The sequence below is a fragment of the Trachurus trachurus genome, assembly GCF_905171665.1.
Source record: "Trachurus trachurus genome assembly, chromosome: 16".
Taxonomy (NCBI): domain Eukaryota; kingdom Metazoa; phylum Chordata; class Actinopteri; order Carangiformes; family Carangidae; genus Trachurus; species Trachurus trachurus.
In genome coordinates this window covers 3501580-3523727 of record NC_139902.1, presented here as the reverse complement: position 1 = coordinate 3523727, position 22148 = coordinate 3501580, and the positions used below count along the sequence as shown (strand labels likewise).

Below are 22148 nucleotides of genomic sequence, written 5' to 3'. Positions count from 1 at the left end.
TTGATTGTCTTCTTTTTCCCCCTTTTCTTTTGAGGAGGAAGGAAGTAGGGGAGGAAGAAGGGAAAGGAGAGGAGAAAGGAAGGGAAAGGAAAGGAAGGAGAAAGGGAAATCAAATCAAGCAGCTTCACTCTTTTCACTGTTTTGTGATTGCTTATTTCTTTTATTAATAAATAACAAATTGTACATTTTAAATGTTTTTTTTGTTTTTTTTAATTAATCAGAGTTGTAACAGTATAGGCGTAATAAGCTATTCTTCAGCCTATGCCTTTTCGGTCCAAATTTTCTTTTTACGTTTACTTATTGTTTATTCTGAATGATGTTTTTCTTTATTTACTTTTTTCTTTCTGGTTTGTTATTTTCCTTTTAATGACATGTATTGACTGAAATAAACCAAACTAAACTAAACTAAACTAATGTCAGGCTCTTAGGTCACTGTGAAGTCACCACCTTGGAAATCAGTAGAGGTGGCAAATTAAAATGAAAATTATTGACAGGCCAAAGATATTCACATGGACTACTGTTTTATATACACTCCTCAATAAAATAAAGGTAACATTTAAACAACACATCTTAGATCTCAATATTCCAGTTTAAATTCGTTATTAAATGTATAGTAGTGTGTTGAGAACATAGACTAAAAAAAAAAAAGGAGAGAGAGTTGAGAACATATAATCATGAGAAAATGATGATAAAAATGTTTATGCTAACCCCTGGGCTTGAACCGAGGATCTCCATGTGAAAGTCATGTGCTCTACTGAATGAGCTATGAAACATTGGAACCTGTGCTACATTTTCACGTGGCACAGTGTGAGTTGTTGAAAATCCAGTAAAATTCTGTCAGCACCTCTGTACATTAAATGTCTTGGGCTACTGTTTGATTTGAAATAGATATAGCTGAAGAAATCAGTAGAGGTGGCAAATTAAATATACACTCCTCAATAAAATAAAGGGAACATTTAAACAACACATCTTAGATCTCAATTAATGAAATACTGCAGTTTAAATTCGTTATTAAATGTATAGTAGTGTGTGGAGAACATAGATTGTAAAAAAAAAAAAAGAGAGTTGACAACATTTATTTACGTACGTATTAACGTTTATTTTTGGAGCAGTGTATAATCATGATAAAATGAATAAAGAAATATTATGGTTTTGACTTGGATTCGAACCCAGGTTGACTGCGTGAAAGGCAAGCGCGCTACCGATTAAGCCACGGAACAGCACGGCAACAATGATGGCTTAAAAACATGTAATACCATAATCTTATTCAAAAAAGTACTTGAAAACAGGATGATCAATTCATATAAGTTTGAGTAATGAGTGGTGACACGTGCTATGCTGCTGCTATTTTTGTCCTGTTTTCTTTATGTTTGATTGTCTTCTTTTTCCCCCTTTTCTTTTGAGGAGGAAGGAAGTAGGGGAGGAAGAAGGGAAAGGAGAGGAGAAAGGAAGGGAAAGGAAAGGAAGGAGAAAGGGAAATCAAATCAAGCAGCTTCACTCTTTTCACTGTTTTGTGATTGCTTATTTCTTTTATTAATAAATAACAAATTGTACATTTTAAATGTTTTTTTTGTTTTTTTTAATTAATCAGAGTTGTAACAGTATAGGCGTAATAAGCTATTCTTCAGCCTATGCCTTTTCGGTCCAAATTTTCTTTTTACGTTTACTTATTGTTTATTCTGAATGATGTTTTTCTTTATTTACTTTTTTCTTTCTGGTTTGTTATTTTCCTTTTAATGACATGTATTGACTGAAATAAACCAAACTAAACTAATGTCAGGCTCTTAGGTCACTGTGAAGTCACCACCTTGGAAATCAGTAGAAATGAATAAAGAAATATTATGGTTTTGACTTGGATTCGAACCCAGGTTGACTGCGTGAAAGGCAAGCGCGCTACCGATTAAGCCACGGAACAGCACGGCAACAATGATGGCTTAAAAACATGTAATACCATAATCTTATTCAAAAAAGTACTTGAAAACAGGATGATCAATTCATATAAGTTTGAGTAATGAGTGGTGACACGTGCTATGCTGCTGCTATTTTTGTCCTGTTTTCTTTATGTTTGATTGTCTTCTTTTTCCCCCTTTTCTTTTGAGGAGGAAGGAAGTAGGGGAGGAAGAAGGGAAAGGAGAGGAGAAAGGAAGGGAAAGGAAAGGAAGGAGAAAGGGAAATCAAATCAAGCAGCTTCACTCTTTTCACTGTTTTGTGATTGCTTATTTCTTTTATTAATAAATAACAAATTGTACATTTTAAATGTTTTTTTTGTTTTTTTTTAATTAATCAGAGTTGTAACAGTATAGGCGTAATAAGCTATTCTTCAGCCTATGCCTTTTCGGTCCAAATTTTCTTTTTACGTTTACTTATTGTTTATTCTGAATGATGTTTTTCTTTATTTACTTTTTTCTTTCTGGTTTGTTATTTTCCTTTTAATGACATGTATTGACTGAAATAAACCAAACTAAACTAATGTCAGGCTCTTAGGTCACTGTGAAGTCACCACCTTGGAAATCAGTAGAAATGAATAAAGAAATATTATGGTTTTGACTTGGATTCGAACCCAGGTTGACTGCGTGAAAGGCAAGCGCGCTACCGATTAAGCCACGGAACAGCACGGCAACAGTGATGGCTTTTTGTCACCAGGTTGAAACACATAACAACAGTAACCGGGGGCGGGGCTCGACGGACTTTCTGCGTCTGCCCACCACGCTGTGATTGGTTACGGTGAGTTCACGCCCAGTCCTATCTACTACGATGCAAATTCCCTGTCTCAGTCTGTTTTGATACAACTTTGAGCTGGTAGCACGCTAGTTCAATAGTACGAGAGAAACAGTCTTTTCACGGCTTTTTGCTGAGAAAATCTTCAAACCCACTCATCACAGCGTTGACTTCTGTGTACATCTTTGTGACCTACCAGTCATTACCGTAAGTATTTGTTTTGTATTCGATTTATTATCTTAGTATCATGTTGTAGCTATAGTTAGCCGTTAGCTTGCTCAACCAGTAGAGTTAACTTACAGCAGTGCTATTGTTTATGAACAAGTCTGTAGTGTGTTGTTGAAACTGTTTGTCTTTGACCAGCAATAAACATGATTAGAGTTGTGTGTGTGCTTCTGGTAGTATTAAATCATTTCGAAATGCACGTAAGACGTTCATTTCGAACTGGGCATTAGCATGTAGCGTAGTTAGCCGTTAGCATGTTGAAGTAGCAGAGAGGCTCGTGTTTTTCTGAAAGCTGAGAACTGTAATTGCTCTGTGACTGGACCAGAGAAGTAGGTTTTGGTGAGAGCTATGCATTGAAACGGTGGAATATTTATCCTCTTTATTGTTATTGTACTAGTGCCCAGGCCAATGTGTTTTTGTGTGGTCAACTTTGAGCTGGTAGCACGCTAGTCTGGCTATGGTTCTCTGGATCTATTGTGAACAGGCCGTGTGCTGCAGCTGCGGCTGTTGTTGTTGTTGTTGTTGAAGAGTGAAACTGTGGAATATTCCGTACATGTGCAGTAATAGAATGTATCTAAAGTGATTCATGTTATAGTTTTATTAGTTATTGTTGTTATTGTAATTAACAGCAGTATTGTCCAGCAAACATTTCAGCATTTCAGGATTTCTTTTAAGTCAGTCATTTTGTGGCCATTTTGGCCTCTGAAGTTAGTTTGTTGTTATGCTTATAGAGTTTAGAATTTTCCATGTGTGTTAGTGTGACTGTATGAAGCCTGAACTCACTTTGTGTGTGTTGTATATACAGGTAATAGTTTTCTTTTAATTGGGGTACATTGTTTGTTGTGGAAAGTTTAGGTCAAAGTGAAGTCACAACTTTGACCTTTTGTTGAGCTCATTTAAAATGGATGCCACGGGCCGAGTGGAGGAGGGGTTTTTTCTAAGGTCTGGCACTGTGTGTCGTCACAGCTGAAGTCGGCTCTGACCTCTTTCCATTGTGCTTGGATTAACTTAAATGAACAGCTGTTTTTTAATTCTGTTTATTCTAAGTGGTGTAATCATAGTATTTTTCTTTTAAAAGAGACATATGAAGGGTGGGTTTTTATTGAGATCATATATTCATTCTCAGCCTCAGGCTGTTGTTGTTTCAGAGGTGAGGGAGAGACGTGTACCTATTAAGCCCACCAAATCTGCTTTTCAGCCATTTTTAATATATACCACCCCAATTTAAGTGAAAACATTTTAGTTCAAATGATAGTCTAATGTCTAATTTGAAGTGTCAATCATTCATTTATACCAATTTTTAATGTTTTTATTGTTTAATTTGTCAAAATATACCAAAAATCTGGTATGGGCTTAATGGGTACTTAATGTACCCTTTAAGTCCATGGGTGTTCCAAATAAGCCCACCTCATGATCTGTTGATAAATACATATATATATATATTTAAAAATCTTAAAAATCCAAAGTTATTCTATTAAAATATGTAATCTCTTAGCTCTCAATAGCTATTTTCATTTTGTCTCCACTCCTCTCCATGGCCCTGTAAATGTCATTTGAAATAGGCATGATCGGCCTATTTGATGTGTTGTCAACACAGAAAAAGCTAAACTTACAACATTTCTTCTTTGCAATGTAGCCAAAAAACTATTCATGAACAAAATAAAAATTAGAATGGAAATTACTCTTCAGTACTTATGCTTTCAATATCTGTTGTCATTTTGTCTGTATCTCTATCCTACATTATACAATTGGCATTTACATTTGGCCAAATTTTCTGGTCCAGCCAGCTGGTTGAAAGTGTTTTTATCTAGATTTCTGAAGACCCAATGACTGACAGTTTCCTGGTTCAATACTATTTTAAGGATAATAAATTAATCAATTTCAGTATTTACAACTAAACAAATAACTTTTTAAACATAAAACCACAGCTGAAATAGAAACAATTAATAAAATGAATGAATTGGCCCATGCAATATCACTAATATATAAATTTGGGTATTTAATTATCTGAATTATGAAGCTGATTGATTAGGTGAGGTCAAACTTAGGCAGGAAAATGGTTCAAAAGTCAAAAGGAAGAAACTCTCCATTGAAACACAGCCAGTGGGCTTAATGGGAGTAGGTGGGCTTAAAGGGATAGTTCACCCAAAATTCAAATTTCACTCATTATCTACTCACCCTCATGTCAACTAAGAGCTGTGAGAATTTTCAGAGTCCTCCGTTCCTTCTCTGAGTTACGGGGGGGTCTGCGCAGCAGTATTTGTCCATATAATGGTTGTGAATGGACACCAGAGCTCTTCGTCCAAAAAGACACACCAAAAAACATCCAAATACCTCCATACTGCTCGTCTGTAATGTCCCTCTTGTATTGAAGCCCCGACATGAGAAATTGTTCCGCCGGTCAGTGCAAATCACGTGAGATTTGCACTTACACAGGCAGAGCAGTGAACTGAGACACTGGGAGCTTCCGCTACAAACAAGCTTAAAATATAGACTTATTTAATTTTTTTCGGAACAATTTCTCATGTCGGGGCTTCAATACAAGAGGGACATTACAGACGAGCAGTATGGAGGTATTTGGATGTTTTTTGGTGTGTCTTTTTGGACGAAGAGCTCTGGTGTCCATTCACAACCATTATATGGACAAATACTGCTGCGCAGACCCCCCCGTAACTCAGAGAAGGAACGGAGGACTCTGAAAATTCTCACAGCTCTTAGTTGACATGAGGGTGAGTAGATAATGAGTGAAATTTGAATTTTGGGTGAACTATCCCTTTAAAGGGAACATCAGTGAATTATTGGTTAAAAATCAGAATATTTTTATTCTACACACACGACATTTAAAAACAACTACATGACATGAATCTATATAAGCTGCACTAACATAACATGAAAAGTATTAATTGATCATGTATTTAAGTAATTAGCTATACTCATTTACATCTGCCCTAAATTGTGTGATTTTTTTGCTACTGTCCCCTTTAAGCCCACTTGGTAAAAATGTTAATTAAAAAATAAATAAAGATAAATATTCATATGTATTATCAATTTAACAATATAATAGGATATTCTGCATACAAAAATGTAAACTATCCATGTTTATCATGCTTTATGTCATGGCAATGAACAATGCTATGCAGTGGCTGCATAGATGCAGCACGTGGGCTGTTTGCTAGCATGCTAAAATGCATATTTTGAATTTAAAAAAAAAACTATTTCTAAGTCTAGTAAAATTCTAACACATGTTTTATTTAAAGCACTAATCTCTTAAATTTTGGTAACAAATGAGTACTTAGCTAAAGTCGGAGTAGAAATATGGAATAAATATTGTTTTTTCAGGGCATCAAAATCACTGAAGTTTTTTTGCAACTTCTTCGGGAGCAGCAGGCACATGTCACACATATGCTTCGATAACTCAAGATTGACAAATCTGATTTGCTTAGAATAAAAAGAATAATTTATGTAACAAGCTGCTTCATTGGAAGAACCATGAACCAGCAAAAATGGTGATGTAGTTTTTTTTTTATTTGACCCAGAAGTCACAAGTGCGCTTATATGGTACATGGGCTTAATAGGAGCACTTACCCTATTTTTTTTTTTAAGTCTGTTTATTCCAAGTGGTGTAATTGCCCTTTATAGTACTTTTCTTTTAAAAGAGGCAGGATGGGTTTTTATTGAGATCATATATTTATTCTCAGCCTTAGGCTGTTGTTGTGGGTGTTGTGTGAGTTTATAGGCTATTTTTATACATGCTGCATGTTTTAATTGTGATTATTTTAATCATTATTTTACAATCCTTTAATTAGATTAGAGTTGTGCGTGTGCTGCTGGTAATGTGAAATCCTTTCTAAATGCATGTCGTAATCTACACATGTGTAATAACTGGGTCTTTATACTTTTAGATGCCCCGTGGCAAGGCCTACCGTCGTGCCGAGGCTGCTAGGTTCCGGCAGCAGTCTCGGCGGCAGGATGCGACTTTCCTGCCAGCCTGCCCCGCCTTCAGTGCCAGTAAGTATTCTTCCATATATTTCCCTAAACCATTCTCTGTATATGTTTCTGTATGCATGAGCTGAAATGTTGTACGTTTTTTCATCAACAGTCCCCGGCACTGGCTGGCGCCGGAAGTCTCTGCAGTGGCCCCTTTCTCCGCGCACCGGGAAGCAGCTGAAGGTGGCCATTCCTGCAAAAGTCCCCGATAAGAAGGTATGTACTATTCAGAAATCATGATGAATGCTGATAATAAGTGTCATTGTGAGTGTACATCCTTTAAGACGTGTTTTTTTCCTTTTCTCCCAGCTTGTTCTTTTTGTCGGGGCATCCCATCTACGCCCCATCGTGGATGGATTCGTGCCAATGGAAGCGGACGGCTACACCTTCGGTTTCCTGTCTGTGCCGGGGGCGTGCGCGGACCTGCTCAGGAAGGAGGTAAATCATGTTGTCCACACTTGTCCTCATATCCCTGATGCTGTTTGTGTTCTTGCCCCCAGCAACAACCTGAACCAGACCCCGGACCGAGCAGCTGCAGCGTTTGACCGGTACCTGCGCGCTGTCATGGAAGCCTGGCGGACTGCAGAGGTAGGTCATTGATGTATTTGTTGAACATGAAATTATATGTACTGTGACTATCGATTTGTAACTGACCGTTATGACATTTTGTGTAGGTTTTCGTCGTGGACCATGTCCCTCGTCTGTCTGTGGAGGGGTTTGTCCAGGAGTCCCACAGACAGAACTTCCAGCGCATCGCAGGACAGCACCGTATGTTTGAAAATATCAATGCATGGGTTTAGGCACTTATGATTTATCAGAAGTATCTATTTCAGCTATAATTGAGGCAATGCTCCTTTATTGTTTGTGTTATGAAAGTTGACCGTGGACTGTGCGTTGAGTTTTTCAGTAATCCGTGGGTTTTCCTTGTTTTTGTTGTCTTTAGGTTTGCGGTTCTACTGCCACGCGGAACGCTTCCCACCGAGGCAACGGCAGCTCTGGGCTGTCGATGGTGTAAGTGAAAATTGTACTTTGAATCTCAGAAATGCTTATTTAGACAACACAGTATGATTGACAGTAAATGTCATCTTGTTCAACATTACTGTATTGTAATCTTTATTTGTTCCTCTTCATAGACGCACCTCAGTGACGACGCGGGGATGCCTATCCTCGTGGAGTCGCTGGTGGCTGCCACCAAGCAGCACCTGGAGCGGCCCGCGCCTCCGCCACCTCCGCCACCCGTCGTCTTTCCCGTGTCCCCCAGGCCCAGGCCCATTCCCACGTGGACCGGTCGGGCGGTCGCGCCGGAGGAGGTCCCAGCCCCACCTCCACCCACCCCTCCCAGGGACGAGGACGCCTGGACGACCGTGCCAGGCGGGAAGGTAAGAAGACGAACTTTGTCTACATATGGTCATGAACTGAGAAATGAAGGTTTTTCTGTATCCTAATGTCTTTTCTGTTTTGTCGTTGTAGCGCCGTTTCTCTCGGGAGAGGAGGGTTCCTCGAGTGGTATGTTGTCATTTTATTGAACTGTGATCTTGACAGTGACATTCTATTCCCTAACAAAACGATAAGTGTGACAAAAAATCTTTATGTCTTTCATACAGCGTCTTCTTCCCCTGAACCCTTTCTGGCTGCCGCCTGGGATGTTGCCTGACACGGACGACGCTGGTCCTTCGGCCGAGGACGCTGTTTCCACGGGCGAGCAGGTATTTATAGAACAAGAAACTTCTAATAGTTCAGATATTCTTTTTGTCCACTGTTTTGACACTTTGTTTCTGTCACTTTAGCCGCCGCCTGTGGGACCTCGTACTCGACCTGTCCCCAAGAAGCCCAGACGTGCTAGGAAGAAGGTATGTCGTGTTTAAATCCTGAAGGAGATGTGTTCATGTATTATTGTGATGGACAGAAAGTCATTGTGAATGATGTATGACTGCAAAATCTGGATCAGATTTACTTGAATATGTAGATTTAATGGGATGACTTTCCTTTCTTATTCTTTCTAGGTCGTGACCTCAACTCCCACGTTGACTGTCCGTCCTGAAGCCCAGGCCGTGGACCAGAAGGCAAGTAGAGTTATTGAATGGTCTTTGTAATTGTGTTTGTTGTTGTGTCAAATTTAACACCATCTTTATTATAGCCAGCATGACTCTCTCTTCCACAGGTATTAATGTTTTCATGTTTCTTCTTTTGCAGGTGGAGGAGACACCCGACCCTGTGTCGACCTGTGATGTGCCAGGGACCGCTCCTACTCCCAGTGTCGCTGCCCTTCCTGCTGCTGTCCCTCCCAGCCCTGAGCCCGTCCAACCTGTTCCCCAGGATGCGACGGTGGTCCGGGAAACCCAGCGAGCAACTGAAGGGGACACACCAGAAGCTACTAAAGGTCAGAGTATTCCCACTGTGCCTTGTTGTTCATTGATGAAGGGAGGGTCTCCAGCATCAGGGACAGAGTATCTTTCTCCAAAACACGAATATGATGTCCATGATTACGTGTCATGCTGTGTTGTCGCGGCAATTAAACATAGCATCGCTCCGGTTTGTACGTGGCGTGGCGATGATCTTGATTTTGTTCGCAAACAGGGGTTAACTTTGGGGACTTGGCTGGGGGGGGTGAGGAGGCAGTTTGATGTGTGTGGTCATCAGTGGAACGTGGATTTGGGGGAGCCAGAGTATAGGAGCATCAGGGATGTGATTGAGTTGAAGGAGAAGTTGAGGCAGCAGTTGTCAGGGGATGGCATGTGTGTGTTGGGGCTCAACACAGCAGCAGTGTTGGTCATGCAGCACAAGGACTTCTTTGTTGTCGTGGATTGTGGGGCACGTTCCGAAGAGGGAAAGAGGTCCTATCCAGGCAGATCTAGGGTCGTTTTCAACACCACCTTTGATGACCTGGTGGAACACATCATTGCTCTGGGCCAGTCTTTGTTTACAGAGTTTTTTTCTGTCAGTAGCATCTCTGTGGAGCAGTGTGTTGAGGGAGAGACCAGTAATGTTTCTGTGGTTATTGAACCAGTTGTGCCAACTCAGTCTGAGGGAGAGAGCGGCAGTGTGGAGGAGTGTGTTGATGAGGGACAGAGCATTTCTGTGGAGCAGTGTGTTGATGAGGGAGAGAGCAGCAGTGTTTCAGTAGCGATTGATCCAGTTGTTACAAGTCAGTCCCAGGGTCGCGCTTCTGTTAGAGGAAGTTTCCATCAAGGCGACGAGAGTAAGTTTGCATATTTCGGTCGTCAGTGTATGGCCATTGGTTTGGTTGCTTTAGTGAGACACACCAAAGACAGCGTCTTTGAGTGGCAGTCTGACACACTGGACGAGGTAGTGCTCGCAGGTGATAAACTGTACACATCCATGTGGGAAGGCAATCAGATCGCAGATCCAGAAGGATTCCCTGTTGTTACAGAGTTGCCTAAGCAGTATGGTTTAGTTGATTTTGAGTATGATGTGAAACCTGCATATGGACTTGGGGCCTCCTCTCCAACTGAGCGTATTTCACCTGAGCACACCTCTCTGTTTGACGGTCTCCATCAGAGGTGTACACAAGACAAGCCCTGCTTGGTTACAATGGGTGGGGCTACATGTGCTGTCATTTGTAGTAAAGATGGCGAGTATGCTGTGGTTGACTCCCATGCTCGCGATGTTAATGGGATGGTCCATGGCAAAGGACGGAGTGTTGTAGTCTATTTTAGTTGTGTACAGCATCTGTTTGAGCACTTTAGCAAATTTGCAGGTAGTCAGACATCTTCCAAGACGTTTGAGATCTGTGGTGTTCAAGTGAAACCCTCAACTGTGTCATTGAGTGCTGGTGCAGCTGCTGAGTGTATAGAGCGACAGGTTACTGCTCCTGCTACTGTCACACCAGTGGTGAGTGCTGGTGCAGCTGTTGATTGTGTAGAGGAACAGGTTACTGTGACACCAGTGGTACGTGCAGCCACTAACAAACGCGAGAAACGTAAATGCACACAGACAGCTATTGCATGTGGAGAGGGACAGGTTACTCCTCTTGTCACACCAGTGGTCCGTGCAGCCACTAACCAACGTGAAAAACGTAAATGCACACAGAGACATGTCACTTCCAAGAAAGCAAAGAGTTTTGATAATGATGTCAATTCAGATGTTGTGTTTGTTGGGGATGTAGCATGTAAAAACTTAGAATTCCGTCCCCTTTCTAAAGATGTTGCTTTAGCTTTGTGTAAGCAGACTAACATAGAATCAGAGAGAGTAGATGCCGCCTCTTCTGCTGTTGGTTCTTTAGGAATTCCTTGTATGACAGAGAAGATTGTGGGTGATGGTAACTGTTTCTTTAGGGCCGTTAGCCAGGCCATTAGTGGTACACAGAAATACCATAAGAAAATTAGAAATGCAGCTGTGAAGCAGTTACAAAGCAATCCTGTTTCATATCAGAGTCTTCTGAGAAGCGAGTATCCTTCAATATCAGAATACATCAAGATGTCAAGGATGAGCTATGTTGATAGTTGGGCCACTGAGTTAGAGATTCAAGCCACAGCTGATTATTTAGGTGTTAGTGTTTTCACCTATTATAATGATCGCTGGCTTGAATATAGCTGTCAAAATAGGAAGTTGTCAAATGAAGCTGTGTATTTACATAATGTTAATGCTAATCATTATGAAACAGTTGTCTGTGCACAGCAGTCTCAGTCACAGAGTTGCTATGGTTACTGTAAGGTTAACACACCTGTTCAAGGCTATAACTTCAGATGTCATAGTAAAGTTGAAAGTGAGGTTTCTGATGGAGGTACCTTGAAATCTGCAAAGATTTACTTGTCTACATATTTTAAGAAGAAACATAGTGTGCAGCTTAAAGAAAGATATCAACAAAATGTTTTGTATAAGCAACAAAAGAGGCAATCGATTCTAACTAAATACAAACAGGATGATTTATTTAAGATGAATTTGAAGGTCTTAAGTGTGAACAAGTATAAGAAAAATCTTGACCATAAGAAAATGGTAAAGGCATTAAGCATTGCTAATTATAAACAAAACATTGCCCATAAATTAAGAGTAAAGGCATTAAGCATTGCTAATTATAAACAAAACATTGCCCATAAATTAAGAGTAAAGGCATTAAGCATTGCTAATTATAAACAAAACATTGCCCATAAATTAAGAGTAAAGGCATTAAGTGTTAGTAAATACCAGCAAAATGTTCTATTTAAAAGGAGAGTGATTGAAATGAACAAAAGAAAATACAAAGTAAATATCACTTACAGACTGAAAGTAAAAGCTGCAACCATGAGGAAGTATCGTCAAAGTCCTGAGCACAAAAAGCGTGTAATAGCAGATGTTAGATCGAAAAGGCAGGCTAAGAAAGGAAAGACAGGACAGTTTGACTTTGTTATGCAACAGTTTTTAGAGGATGTAGGTCACGGCCCAGAGTTCACGTGTGCTGTATGTTTCCGCTTCTTGTTTAGACACCAGGTTCTGACTTGTAAAAAGGATGATTACAGTAAAACAGGGACAGTAGCCTCAATAGCAGCAAAATGCATTTCTGAGGACTTTTTGCATCTTTGCAATGAGTTTTGTGAGGTGCCTTGTCAAGTGTGTGACACTCCACGAGGTAAACTGTGGATTTGTTACACCTGTCACTATAAAATCAACAGAGGTGAGATGCCAGCTGAGTGTTGGTGTAACAATTTAACAGTTCAGGTTGTCCCTCCTGAGCTGGCCTGTTTGAATAGTTTAGAGCAACATTTGGTTGCTTTACATATTCCATTTATGAAAATGCTAGCTTTACCTAAAGGGGGTCAAAACGGAGTACATGGTCCAGTGACCTGTGTTCCAGCCAACATTGTGCAGACCAGTAACCTGTTGCCCCATTCCAATATGGAGGGGTCTTTGTTGGCAGTGAAGTTAAAGCGTAAGTTGACCTATAAAGGCCACTATGAGTATCAGTTTGTTGATACTCTCCGTATTAGACAGGCCTTGCATTATTTAAAACAGACCAATAGCCTTTATAAGGACATTGTGTTTAATGAAGCGTGGTTAAATGAGTTTTGTCAGGAACAGGAAGCTGAAGTTCCTTTATCATCACAGAATGTTGACAGTGCTGATGGTAACGTTCCTTTAGCATCACAGACTGTTGACAGTGCTGATGCTGCTGAAGTTCCTACTGCCAGCCAAACTGTTGACAGTGCTGATGTTGACGTTCCTTTAGCATCACAGACTGTTGACAATGCTGGTGGTAACGGTCCTGCAGCATCACAGACTGTAAACAGACCTGATGCTAATGATGATGCTGCTGCAGCTGAGGAGGAGGAGCTTCTGCACGATAGACAGTCACATGGCATGTTTCAGGACACCTGTCTGATGCCTGTTGATATTGGTCAGGAGGTTCTTGACCAATATTTTGATGATATTTTGAATGTAGCACCAGCAGAAGGCAACAATCCTGTGAAGCTGCTTTCTGATATTACTAATGAAGCAAAGTGTTTCCCAGTGTTGTTCCCAAGGGCCAGAAACACTTACCACGAGCATCGCCAGTATCGGTTGACTTTGTCACGATACTTTAATAATCGCATTTTACACGCAGATGGTAGGTTTGCAAATAATCTTGAATACATATTTTTTGCTCAGTATATGTCAGAGGTTGAACAGGTTGTGTCAAATGTGTCAATTGCATTACGTAAAAGTAAAGGGGGTGAGAGGTCATATAAGGTGTCAGATATTCTGAATAATGAGGAGAATTTCAGGAAGATGCTGGAGTATGATGATGGTTATCGTTTTCTTCGACCTATTAGAGGCACTCCAGCTTTCTGGCAGGGAGCCCAGCGTGACCTCCTGGCCTGTGTGCGTCAGCTGGGCATTCCAACCTGGTTTTGTTCATTTAGTTCTGCAGATATGCGTTGGGGCAATCTGCTCTCTACTATTCTGAAGCAGGAAGGACGAACAGCCACTGTAGAAGATTTAGAGTGGGCTGATAAGTGTGATTTGTTGAGACGCAATCCTGTCACAGCTGCTCGCATGTTTGATTATAGATGGCATTGTTTCCTCAGGAATGTGCTCATGTCACCATCTCAACCGATTGGTAAGATAATAGATTACTTTTACAGGGTGGAGTTTCAGCAGAGAGGTTCTCCTCATGTCCATTGTCTATTCTGGATAGAGAACGCTCCGCTGATAGACAGAAACACTGATGAGGAGGTAGTTCAGTTCATTGACAAATATGTAACATGTGAACTCCCATCATCAGATGAGGAGTTGCTGGACATTGTCACTACTGTTCAGCGACATTCGAAACGACATGCCAAGACATGTAAAAAGAAAAACACTGTGTGTCGTTTCAATTTCCCAAGGCCCGTGTCTACTAGGACATTTATTAGCCGGCGCCCCGATGAAACAGTGCCACCGTGCACTTGTCCTGTAGACCCAGCTCATCCTGGTAGACTGTGTCCATGTCTTACACGTTTAGCTGAACTTAAAAAGAAAAAGAAAGAATGGGCCAACAGGGTTCTGACATCCATTAAGACGGCTTTGTCAGATGAAAACAGAAGTTTTGATAGTGTGCAGCAGCTGTTTCAGACCTTGAACATTACTCAGGAGGCGTTTGAGGAATGTGTAAGAGTGCTTGAACGGCGCACTCAGGTGGTTTTGAAAAGACAGGTTGATGAAACGTGGATTAACCACTACAACAAGTCTTTGTTAAAATGTTGGAATGCGAACTTAGATATCCAATTTGTAGTGGACGCGTATGCCTGTGTAGTATACATTATTTCCTATATTTCCAAGGCGGAGCGGGAAATGGGATTAATGTTAGGGAATGCACATAGGGAGGCCTCTAAAGAAGGTAATCGTAGTGCAAAAGATGCTCTTAAGAATTTAGGCAGTGTTTACCTTCACCATAGAGATGTGTCTGCCCAGGAGGCTGTTTACAGGCTTACTAATATGCATCTCAAAGAGTGCTCCAGGAAAGTCATGTTCATTCCCACAGGGGAAAGTACAGTTAGAATGAGTTTGCCTTTAAGTGTGTTAAAACATAAGGCATCATCTGCGTCATCATCTGATCTTAGTGACGAAGACATGTGGATGACTAGTTTAAATGATCGGTACAGGAACAGGCCTAATGATGATGTGTTTAGTGATATGTGTTTGGCTTTGTTTGCGTCTGAGTATCGCGTTCTCACCAAAAATGAGAAATGTAAAGGGGCAATTAAATTAAATGGGAATTGTGGTTCTGTAGCCAAGAGAACTCGGACAAAGCCAGCTGTAGTTCGCTATGCTCGCTTCTCTGAGACCAAGAGTCCAGAGTTGTTCCACCAAAGCATCTTACAGTTGTTCCTGCCACATCGTTCAGATTCCCACCTTAAACCCACTAACTATGTAACTTTTAAAGATTTTTACGAGAATGGTAATGTCAGGTTTAGTGATGGGGCCAGGCATTCTGTGAGGTCAGTTGTTGATGTAAATAGACGTAGATTTGAGATAGAAGCAGATAAGATAGAGAATGCTCAGAAACAGTTAGATGATCAGGGTGTTTTTGAGGATGCCTGGGCTGAGCTGTGTCCAGAGGCGGAGCTGGAACGGTTAGAGTGCGTGCAGGAACTTCAGGACAATCCACAGCTAGGGGATGACCCGCCAGAAAACATTCCAGATTTAGCTGTTACCAGGAAACAGGTTTCTCATTTAGAGAAGAGGAATGTCATGAGCAGAAGCGAGGGCTTGACATTGATTCGATCACTAAATGAGACACAGTTGTCTGTATTTTATCAGGTCCGTCAGTGGTGCTTGGATAGGGTCAGAGGGGAAAAGCCAGAGCCTCTTCATGTGTTTATTACAGGTGGTGCTGGGACAGGGAAGAGCCATTTAATCAGAGCTATTCAGTATGAGGCAGGGAGACTTTTGTCTACTGTTAGCCGTCATCCTGATAGCACGTGTGTGTTACTATGTGCTCCAACAGGCATTGCTGCATACAATTTGAATGCAGCAACGATACACACCACATTTAGCATTGGGAAGGATGTGCGCTTACCGTACAATCCTTTGGGTGAAGAGAAGCTCAATTCATTGCGAGCTAAATTAGGTGATCTGCAGATTGTGATTATTGATGAGATTTCCATGGTAGATCACAACCTTCTAGCTTACATCCATGGACGGTTGAGGCAGATAAAACAAACAGGTGACTTTTCACCGTTTGGGAATGTGTGTGTGCTGGCTGTTGGAGACTTTTATCAGCTGCCTCCTGTTAGAGGGAAAGCGCTGTATAATGATAATGTGACTGTGAACCTTTGGTCCAGTTTATTTAAGGTTGTGGAGTTGACAACAGTTGAAAGGCAGAAAGAAAAATCGTTTTCAGATATGTTGAACAGGCTCAGAACTCGTCCTAAAGAGACACCATTGGACGACAAGGATATTGATATGTTGAAACAACGTGTAACAGGTGAAGAGAGCTCAGCTTTGCATATATTTGCTACGAATAGCCAAGTCAATGACTACAATTTTGACCAGGTGGTAACAGTATGTACTGAGAGGGAAGAGATCCACGCCCAGGACTTTGAGAACAGCAAAAGAACGGGGAAGCTGGAATTGATAAGCGGTCATCACAGGAGAGCACCCAACACATGTTTGGAAGAGGTGCTACTGTTAGGTCAAGGTGCTCGTGTGATGTTGATAAAAAATGTGGATGTCAATGATGGGCTTGTGAATGGGGTATGTGGCACAGTCACTGATATAGTTCATCAGCCTGACAGTAGGTTTCCTCAGGTTGTTTTTGTCAAGTTTGATGATGATAATGTTGGTGCCCAGAGGAGGAAGAACAGTGCACATACCCCACCAGTGGTAGCTGGCTCAACAGGCATCAAGCCCGAAGAGGAAAGAGCCACTGGGAAAGGTGGGATGCGCCGGCAATTTCCATTGAAACTTGCCTGGGCGTGTACTGCACACAAAACACAGGGACTCACTGTCGACAAGGCAGTGGTATCTCTAGAGAGGATATTTGCTCCAGGACAGGCCTATGTAGCTTTGAGTCGTGTTAGGACTATCGATGGGTTGATCATTACAGATTTTAAAGAGAAGGTCATTTTCTGCAACGCAAAAATAAAGGATGCACTTCGAAGCATGCCAAGGTTTTTAAGTGACAATATAGCCAGGCCTAACGTGAAGTCAAATGCTTTCTCTGTGTTTTTGATGAATGTGCAGGGTTTATCTGGACATGTTGCAGATTTAGCATCATGTACTCAGCACTTGCAGCTTAACTGTATTGCTGTGACAGAAACATGGCTGTCTGCACATTCTTTACTAGAATCAGTCCAGATAGATGGTTTTAGTTTCCATAGTCGTCCCCGAAGTCTATCGTACACTAGCAGTAATCCACTGCTAGTGGATTTCCAGGGGCTGCAACATGGCGGTGTGGGTCTGTACTGTAGGAATAGTTTAGTGTGTGAACTTGTTCAGGTACCAGACGTGGACCTGGAATGTTTGGTTTGTGCCTGTGATGGTGACATAGTGTTAGCTGTGATTTATCGACCGCCATTATATCCTATGCCTTTGTTTAAAGCAAATCTCAGCAATTTGCTAAAGAAGTTGGATTCCTTCAGTAGAACTGTTGCCGTTATAGGGGACTTTAATGATAATATTTCCCCATCTTCATCTGAAGATGTTTCACCATCTTCATCTGTTTGTCGTTTTATGGCAGAGAACGGCTTTGTGCAACATGTTTTACAACCAACAACAGAGAGAGGCACACTAATTGACCATGTGTACATCAAAACATCAATTTATGATGTGCAGGCAGTAGTGTTGCCAATTTATTTTAGTGACCATGAAGGAATTCTTTGTTCTTTCAGCAAGACCTAGTTGAGTAATGTAGTATGAAATGTGTAGTGTAGCTATAGTAATATATTTTATATGAATTTGTTAGATGTTGTAATTTCAGATGTGTAATGTTTATAGCAATATAATATAATAATGCTAAAATAAGGAACATATATTGACTTATGAATTAAATGAACATGTATTAAATGTTAAACATGTATTAGTCTGTGTTCAGTGTATATATTTGTGTTTCCTTGCTGGCCCTCTGTGTTCTGTGTTCCAGGTGGTTCCAGCCATTTACCTCAGCCATCTTCTACATGGACAGCTGAGGCCAAGCCATTTTTTGAATTGTGTTTTCTTTCTAGGTGTACAGATATGAATATGTTTGTTTTGAAATCTGTAGTTGTTATATAGGTAAAATCTGTAAATACACTGTGAATGATGATTGTAATGTTCAGTATTTGAGTTGTGTAATTCTGTGTAATATAGTGTATATGAATTTATTAAAATGTAGTTTTAAATGTGTGATAGTAATGGTAATGTATGAACATGTATTTAAATAGTTGATTGTATGAAGATGTAGAATAGTAAAATCTCTCTCTCTCTCTGTGTCTCTCTCTGTCTCTCTCTCTCTCTCTCTCTCTCTCTCTCTGTGTGTCTCTCTCTCTCCCTCTCTGTGTCTCTGTCTCTCTCTCTCTCTCTGTGTCTCTCTCTCTCTCTCTCTCTCTCTCTCTCTCTCTCTCTCTCTCTCTCTCTCTCTCTCTCTCTCTCTGTCTGATGACGACACACACTAGTTTAGTTATGCTGGAGGTTTTTACCTGTTAAAAGGATGTTTTTCCTCTCCACTATTGCTGAAGTGAGAACTGTTGAGTGTCTTTCTAATAGTTCAAAAATAAAAACGTATTTATAAAGACAGAATACCTTCTTGCCATTTTATTTAAGTTTGCCATGTGTTGTATGTACTAATGTTTTGTTGTCATAATAAACTACAGCTGCATCAACTCAACTGGGTCTTAATTAGTCTATTATTCAACAAGAACAACAACTGTGCAAAGACACCATCAATAATGTTTGCAGCAAACCATGAAGACTTGAAGCACCAAGCCAAATGAAAAGAGAACAACCTGCTGGGAGTAATGAATAAAGGGGTGAAATAAGATGCTATATCTGTCCATTAATTGGCACTTGGAGGTATAGTAAAAATTGCTGTGTAATCTACTAATGTGTCCCAGCAAGGACTGACGATCATCAGCTGGACAACAATGTTACAGTGAAATAGTCAAATACACAAACAAACCAATATATGAAACAGAGGAGGCTGGTCCATAGACTCAGAGCTGGTGGGTCCTCTATTTTTGAGAGGCAAGAGGAAGATCAACATATTTTAAATAAAGAGTAACTGCTTGAAATAAACCATTACAAAATCATTTATAATATATTGTGAAATATCTTTTATGGAAGAAAATGCACTTAATTCACTTCAAAAGGTTCAACAGCGCCGCTTGCAGTCGGAGGAGACAGAGCAGTCTGTGTGAAGCAATACTACACATAAATCATTGAGTATGTATTCAACAAATATAATCAAAAGCTGGTGTCTCCATAAAATCTTGTCAAACACCTTGGCAAAGGTTACAGCCTGTTTGACTGTTGAGAAGAAATATATCACTGAAAAAATGATAGATATAACCAATTAAAAGTGATGTCATGTTAATTGTAGCATGAAGTTTGGACCAAAACGGACAATGCATGATGGAGTTACGGCAAGTTTACGGTTCGTCCACCAGGGGGCAGTAACGGGATGTGGCCCGTTGCGTTTAGGGTCGCAACGTCATCACACACGTAAAGTTTCGAGCAAATCGGACAATGTACGATGGTTACGGCAAGTTTACGGTTCGTCCACCAGGGGGCAGTAACGGGATGTGGGCTGTTGCGTTCGGGGTCGTTGCCTCATCACACATGTGAAGTTTCGAGCAAATCGGACAATGTACGATGGAGTTACGTCAAGTTTACGGTTCGTCCACCAGGGGGCAGTAAATGGATGTGGGTCGTTGCGTTCAGGGTCGTTACCTCATCACACATGTGAAGTTTCGAGCAAATCGGACAATGTCGATGCAAAATATGACATTTCCTGTTACCACCAGGGGGCGACATGAGTGACGTCTGAAATTAATATGTCAGATCGTTCAGGGTCACGTCATCATCATGTCCAGCAAGTTTGAAGCTGCTGCGATCAAATCTGTGGGTGTGATAGCATTTAAAGCTTTTTAGCTGACTCGTGGAACTTGGCCGTGCCCTAGCAGCCACGTCGTTTGACATAGAGAAAAGCTTTTAATAGTGTTTGACCAGCTTGGTCTCCTGATGATGTGTAGCGAATATGAAGTCAATCGGGCAAAATCCGTAGGAGGTGGCTGTTCACGATGGAGCGCAATTCCTGTCACAACCACAAGGGGGCCATTAGCCATAGCTTCATAGCATTCATGAAATAGCTTCACCAACTTGTTCGGCATGTTTTAGAAGTGGAATGAAGTTGATGGGGTCAACGATGTATTTTTAATGAATTTTAGCGCACTTCCTGTTACCACCGGGGGGCGCTATGAGTGACGAAGGAAAATAATATGTCGGATCGTTCAGGGTCACGCCCTCATCATGTTCACCAAGTTTGAAGCCGCTGCGATCAAATCTGTGGGCGTGATAGCATTGCAAACTTCTTAGCTGAATTTGGGAACTTGGCCGTGCGCTAGCAGCCACGCCCTTTGACCTACAGACCTGCGGAGCACAAGCCGTAATCAGCTTAGTCTGGAGATGTTCTGTACCCAATTTGAAGTGAATCAGGCGAACTTCCTCGGAGGAGTTCGTTTTGCGTCAAAGAAATGCTAACCAAAATGGCCGACTTCCTGTTGTGTTTAGGGCGTGGCTCCAATTCAATTTTTTGTATGTTTGGGTATGATACAGGTGTGTGTCAAGTTTCGTATGTGTACGGCAAAGTAAGCTAAATTTGTCTATGGAGAATTTCTGAAAAACTTCAAGGGGGCGCTATAGAGGCATTTTGCCACGCCCATGGGAAACGACTCTATCCGCTGAAAGAGCTCGCCATTCTTGACCTGTGGATGAAATTTCGTGAGGACACGACTTCATTAAAGCCACGAAAAAGGCAAACGTAATTGGACGAAGAAAAATCGTCAGTCGCCGCGGCGGCACACAGACGCCGTTCGTCGTAGCTTCACAGTGTTTATAATGTAGCTTCAGCAACTGGTTGTGCATGTATTAGAAGTGGAATGAAGTTGATCGGGTGAAGTATGGATTTTTAATGAATTTTTGTGTACTTCTTGTTACCACCGGGGGGCGCTATAAGCCAGGCAGGAAGTCGATATATCATAACGTTCAGGGCGGAGCCAACGTCATGTCCTTTGAATTTCAAGTGGCTACGACGAAGTATGTGCGCGTAATTGGCAAACGTAATTAAAATTGGGAAGATACACATTCGCCGCGGCGGCACACGGACGCCGTTGCTCGTAGGGTCAAAGCGTTCACGATGTAGCTTCACCATCCGGGTCTGCATGTATTAGAAGTGGAACGAAGTCGATCTGGTGAACTATGTATTTTTAACGAATTTTTGTACGTTCCCTGTTACCACCGGGGGGCGCTATGAGCGACGTAGGCAAATAATATGTCGAATCGTTCAGGGTCTCGCTATAGATTTTTGCAGCAAGTTTGAAGCGTCTACGATCAAGTATGTGGGCATGAGAGCCATTCGTATTTACATGGCGAGCACTGAAACAGTCGCCAAACTTCGGGGCACGCCAGAGGCCAACCCCTTTGAGCTACAGACCTGCGGAGCACAAGATAAGCTCAGCTAGGTCTGACGATGTTCTGGACCCAATTTGGAGCCGATCAGGCGTAATCCCTCGGAGGAGTTCGTTTTGTGTAAAATAAATGCTAACCAAAATGGCCGACTTCCTGTTGGTTTTTGGGCTTCGCACGAAACAAATTTTTTTCATGTCTGGGTATGATACATATGTGTACCAATTTTGGGCAGCCTGCGGGAAAAAAAATTTTGGTCCCTATGGCCGGGGGTCAAAAGTTCTAGGGGGCGCTGTTGTGCCAATTTGCCCCGCCCACAAACGGCGATAGTATCAGATCGAAATTTTTTCAGGTCCCGACGTGTGTCCCAAATTTCGTCCGTTTCTCGTCTTGGCAAAGGGGTCAAATCGGGGTTCAAAGTCGCGGAATAATAATAATAATAATAACAAATAAACATTACAATATCTGGGGTTTTTGCTGCCAGGTCTATGCAGTACTTGGTTACTTGCTTGCTTACTTGTTGTTACTCGTCGGCTGGCACGTTGATGTATGTGCATGTCGAATTACAATAGGGTCCTCCCTGTGACGTTGTCACTGGCTCGGGCCCTAATAATAAACATTTGCATTTCGGGGAATTTTGCGCCAGGTCAGTGGAGTACTTG

At 41.4% G+C, this 22148-nt stretch overlaps 1 protein-coding gene and 1 long non-coding RNA gene across 2 annotated transcripts; both read left to right on the top strand.

The window, feature by feature from the left end:
* Positions 1-2785: 2785 nt before the first annotated feature.
* On the top strand, positions 2786-8375 carry LOC310999169 (uncharacterized protein; the record flags this gene model as incomplete). The annotated part of the gene is made up of 7 exons (XM_083989493.1): positions 2786-2925; positions 6846-6951; positions 7043-7146; positions 7240-7518; positions 7605-7698; positions 7874-7941; positions 8064-8375. The coding sequence occupies exons 2-7, from the start codon at positions 6846-6848 to the stop codon at positions 8373-8375; spliced, it is 963 nt and encodes a 320-aa protein (XP_083845619.1). The 5' UTR covers positions 2786-2925.
* Positions 8376-8409: 34 nt separating this feature from the next.
* LOC310998650 lies at positions 8410-9001 on the top strand. The gene is made up of 4 exons (XR_014596007.1): positions 8410-8436; positions 8535-8636; positions 8718-8780; positions 8934-9001. It is a non-coding gene; the product is annotated as an uncharacterized lncRNA (long non-coding RNA).
* The last annotated feature ends 13147 nt before the right edge of the window (positions 9002-22148 follow it).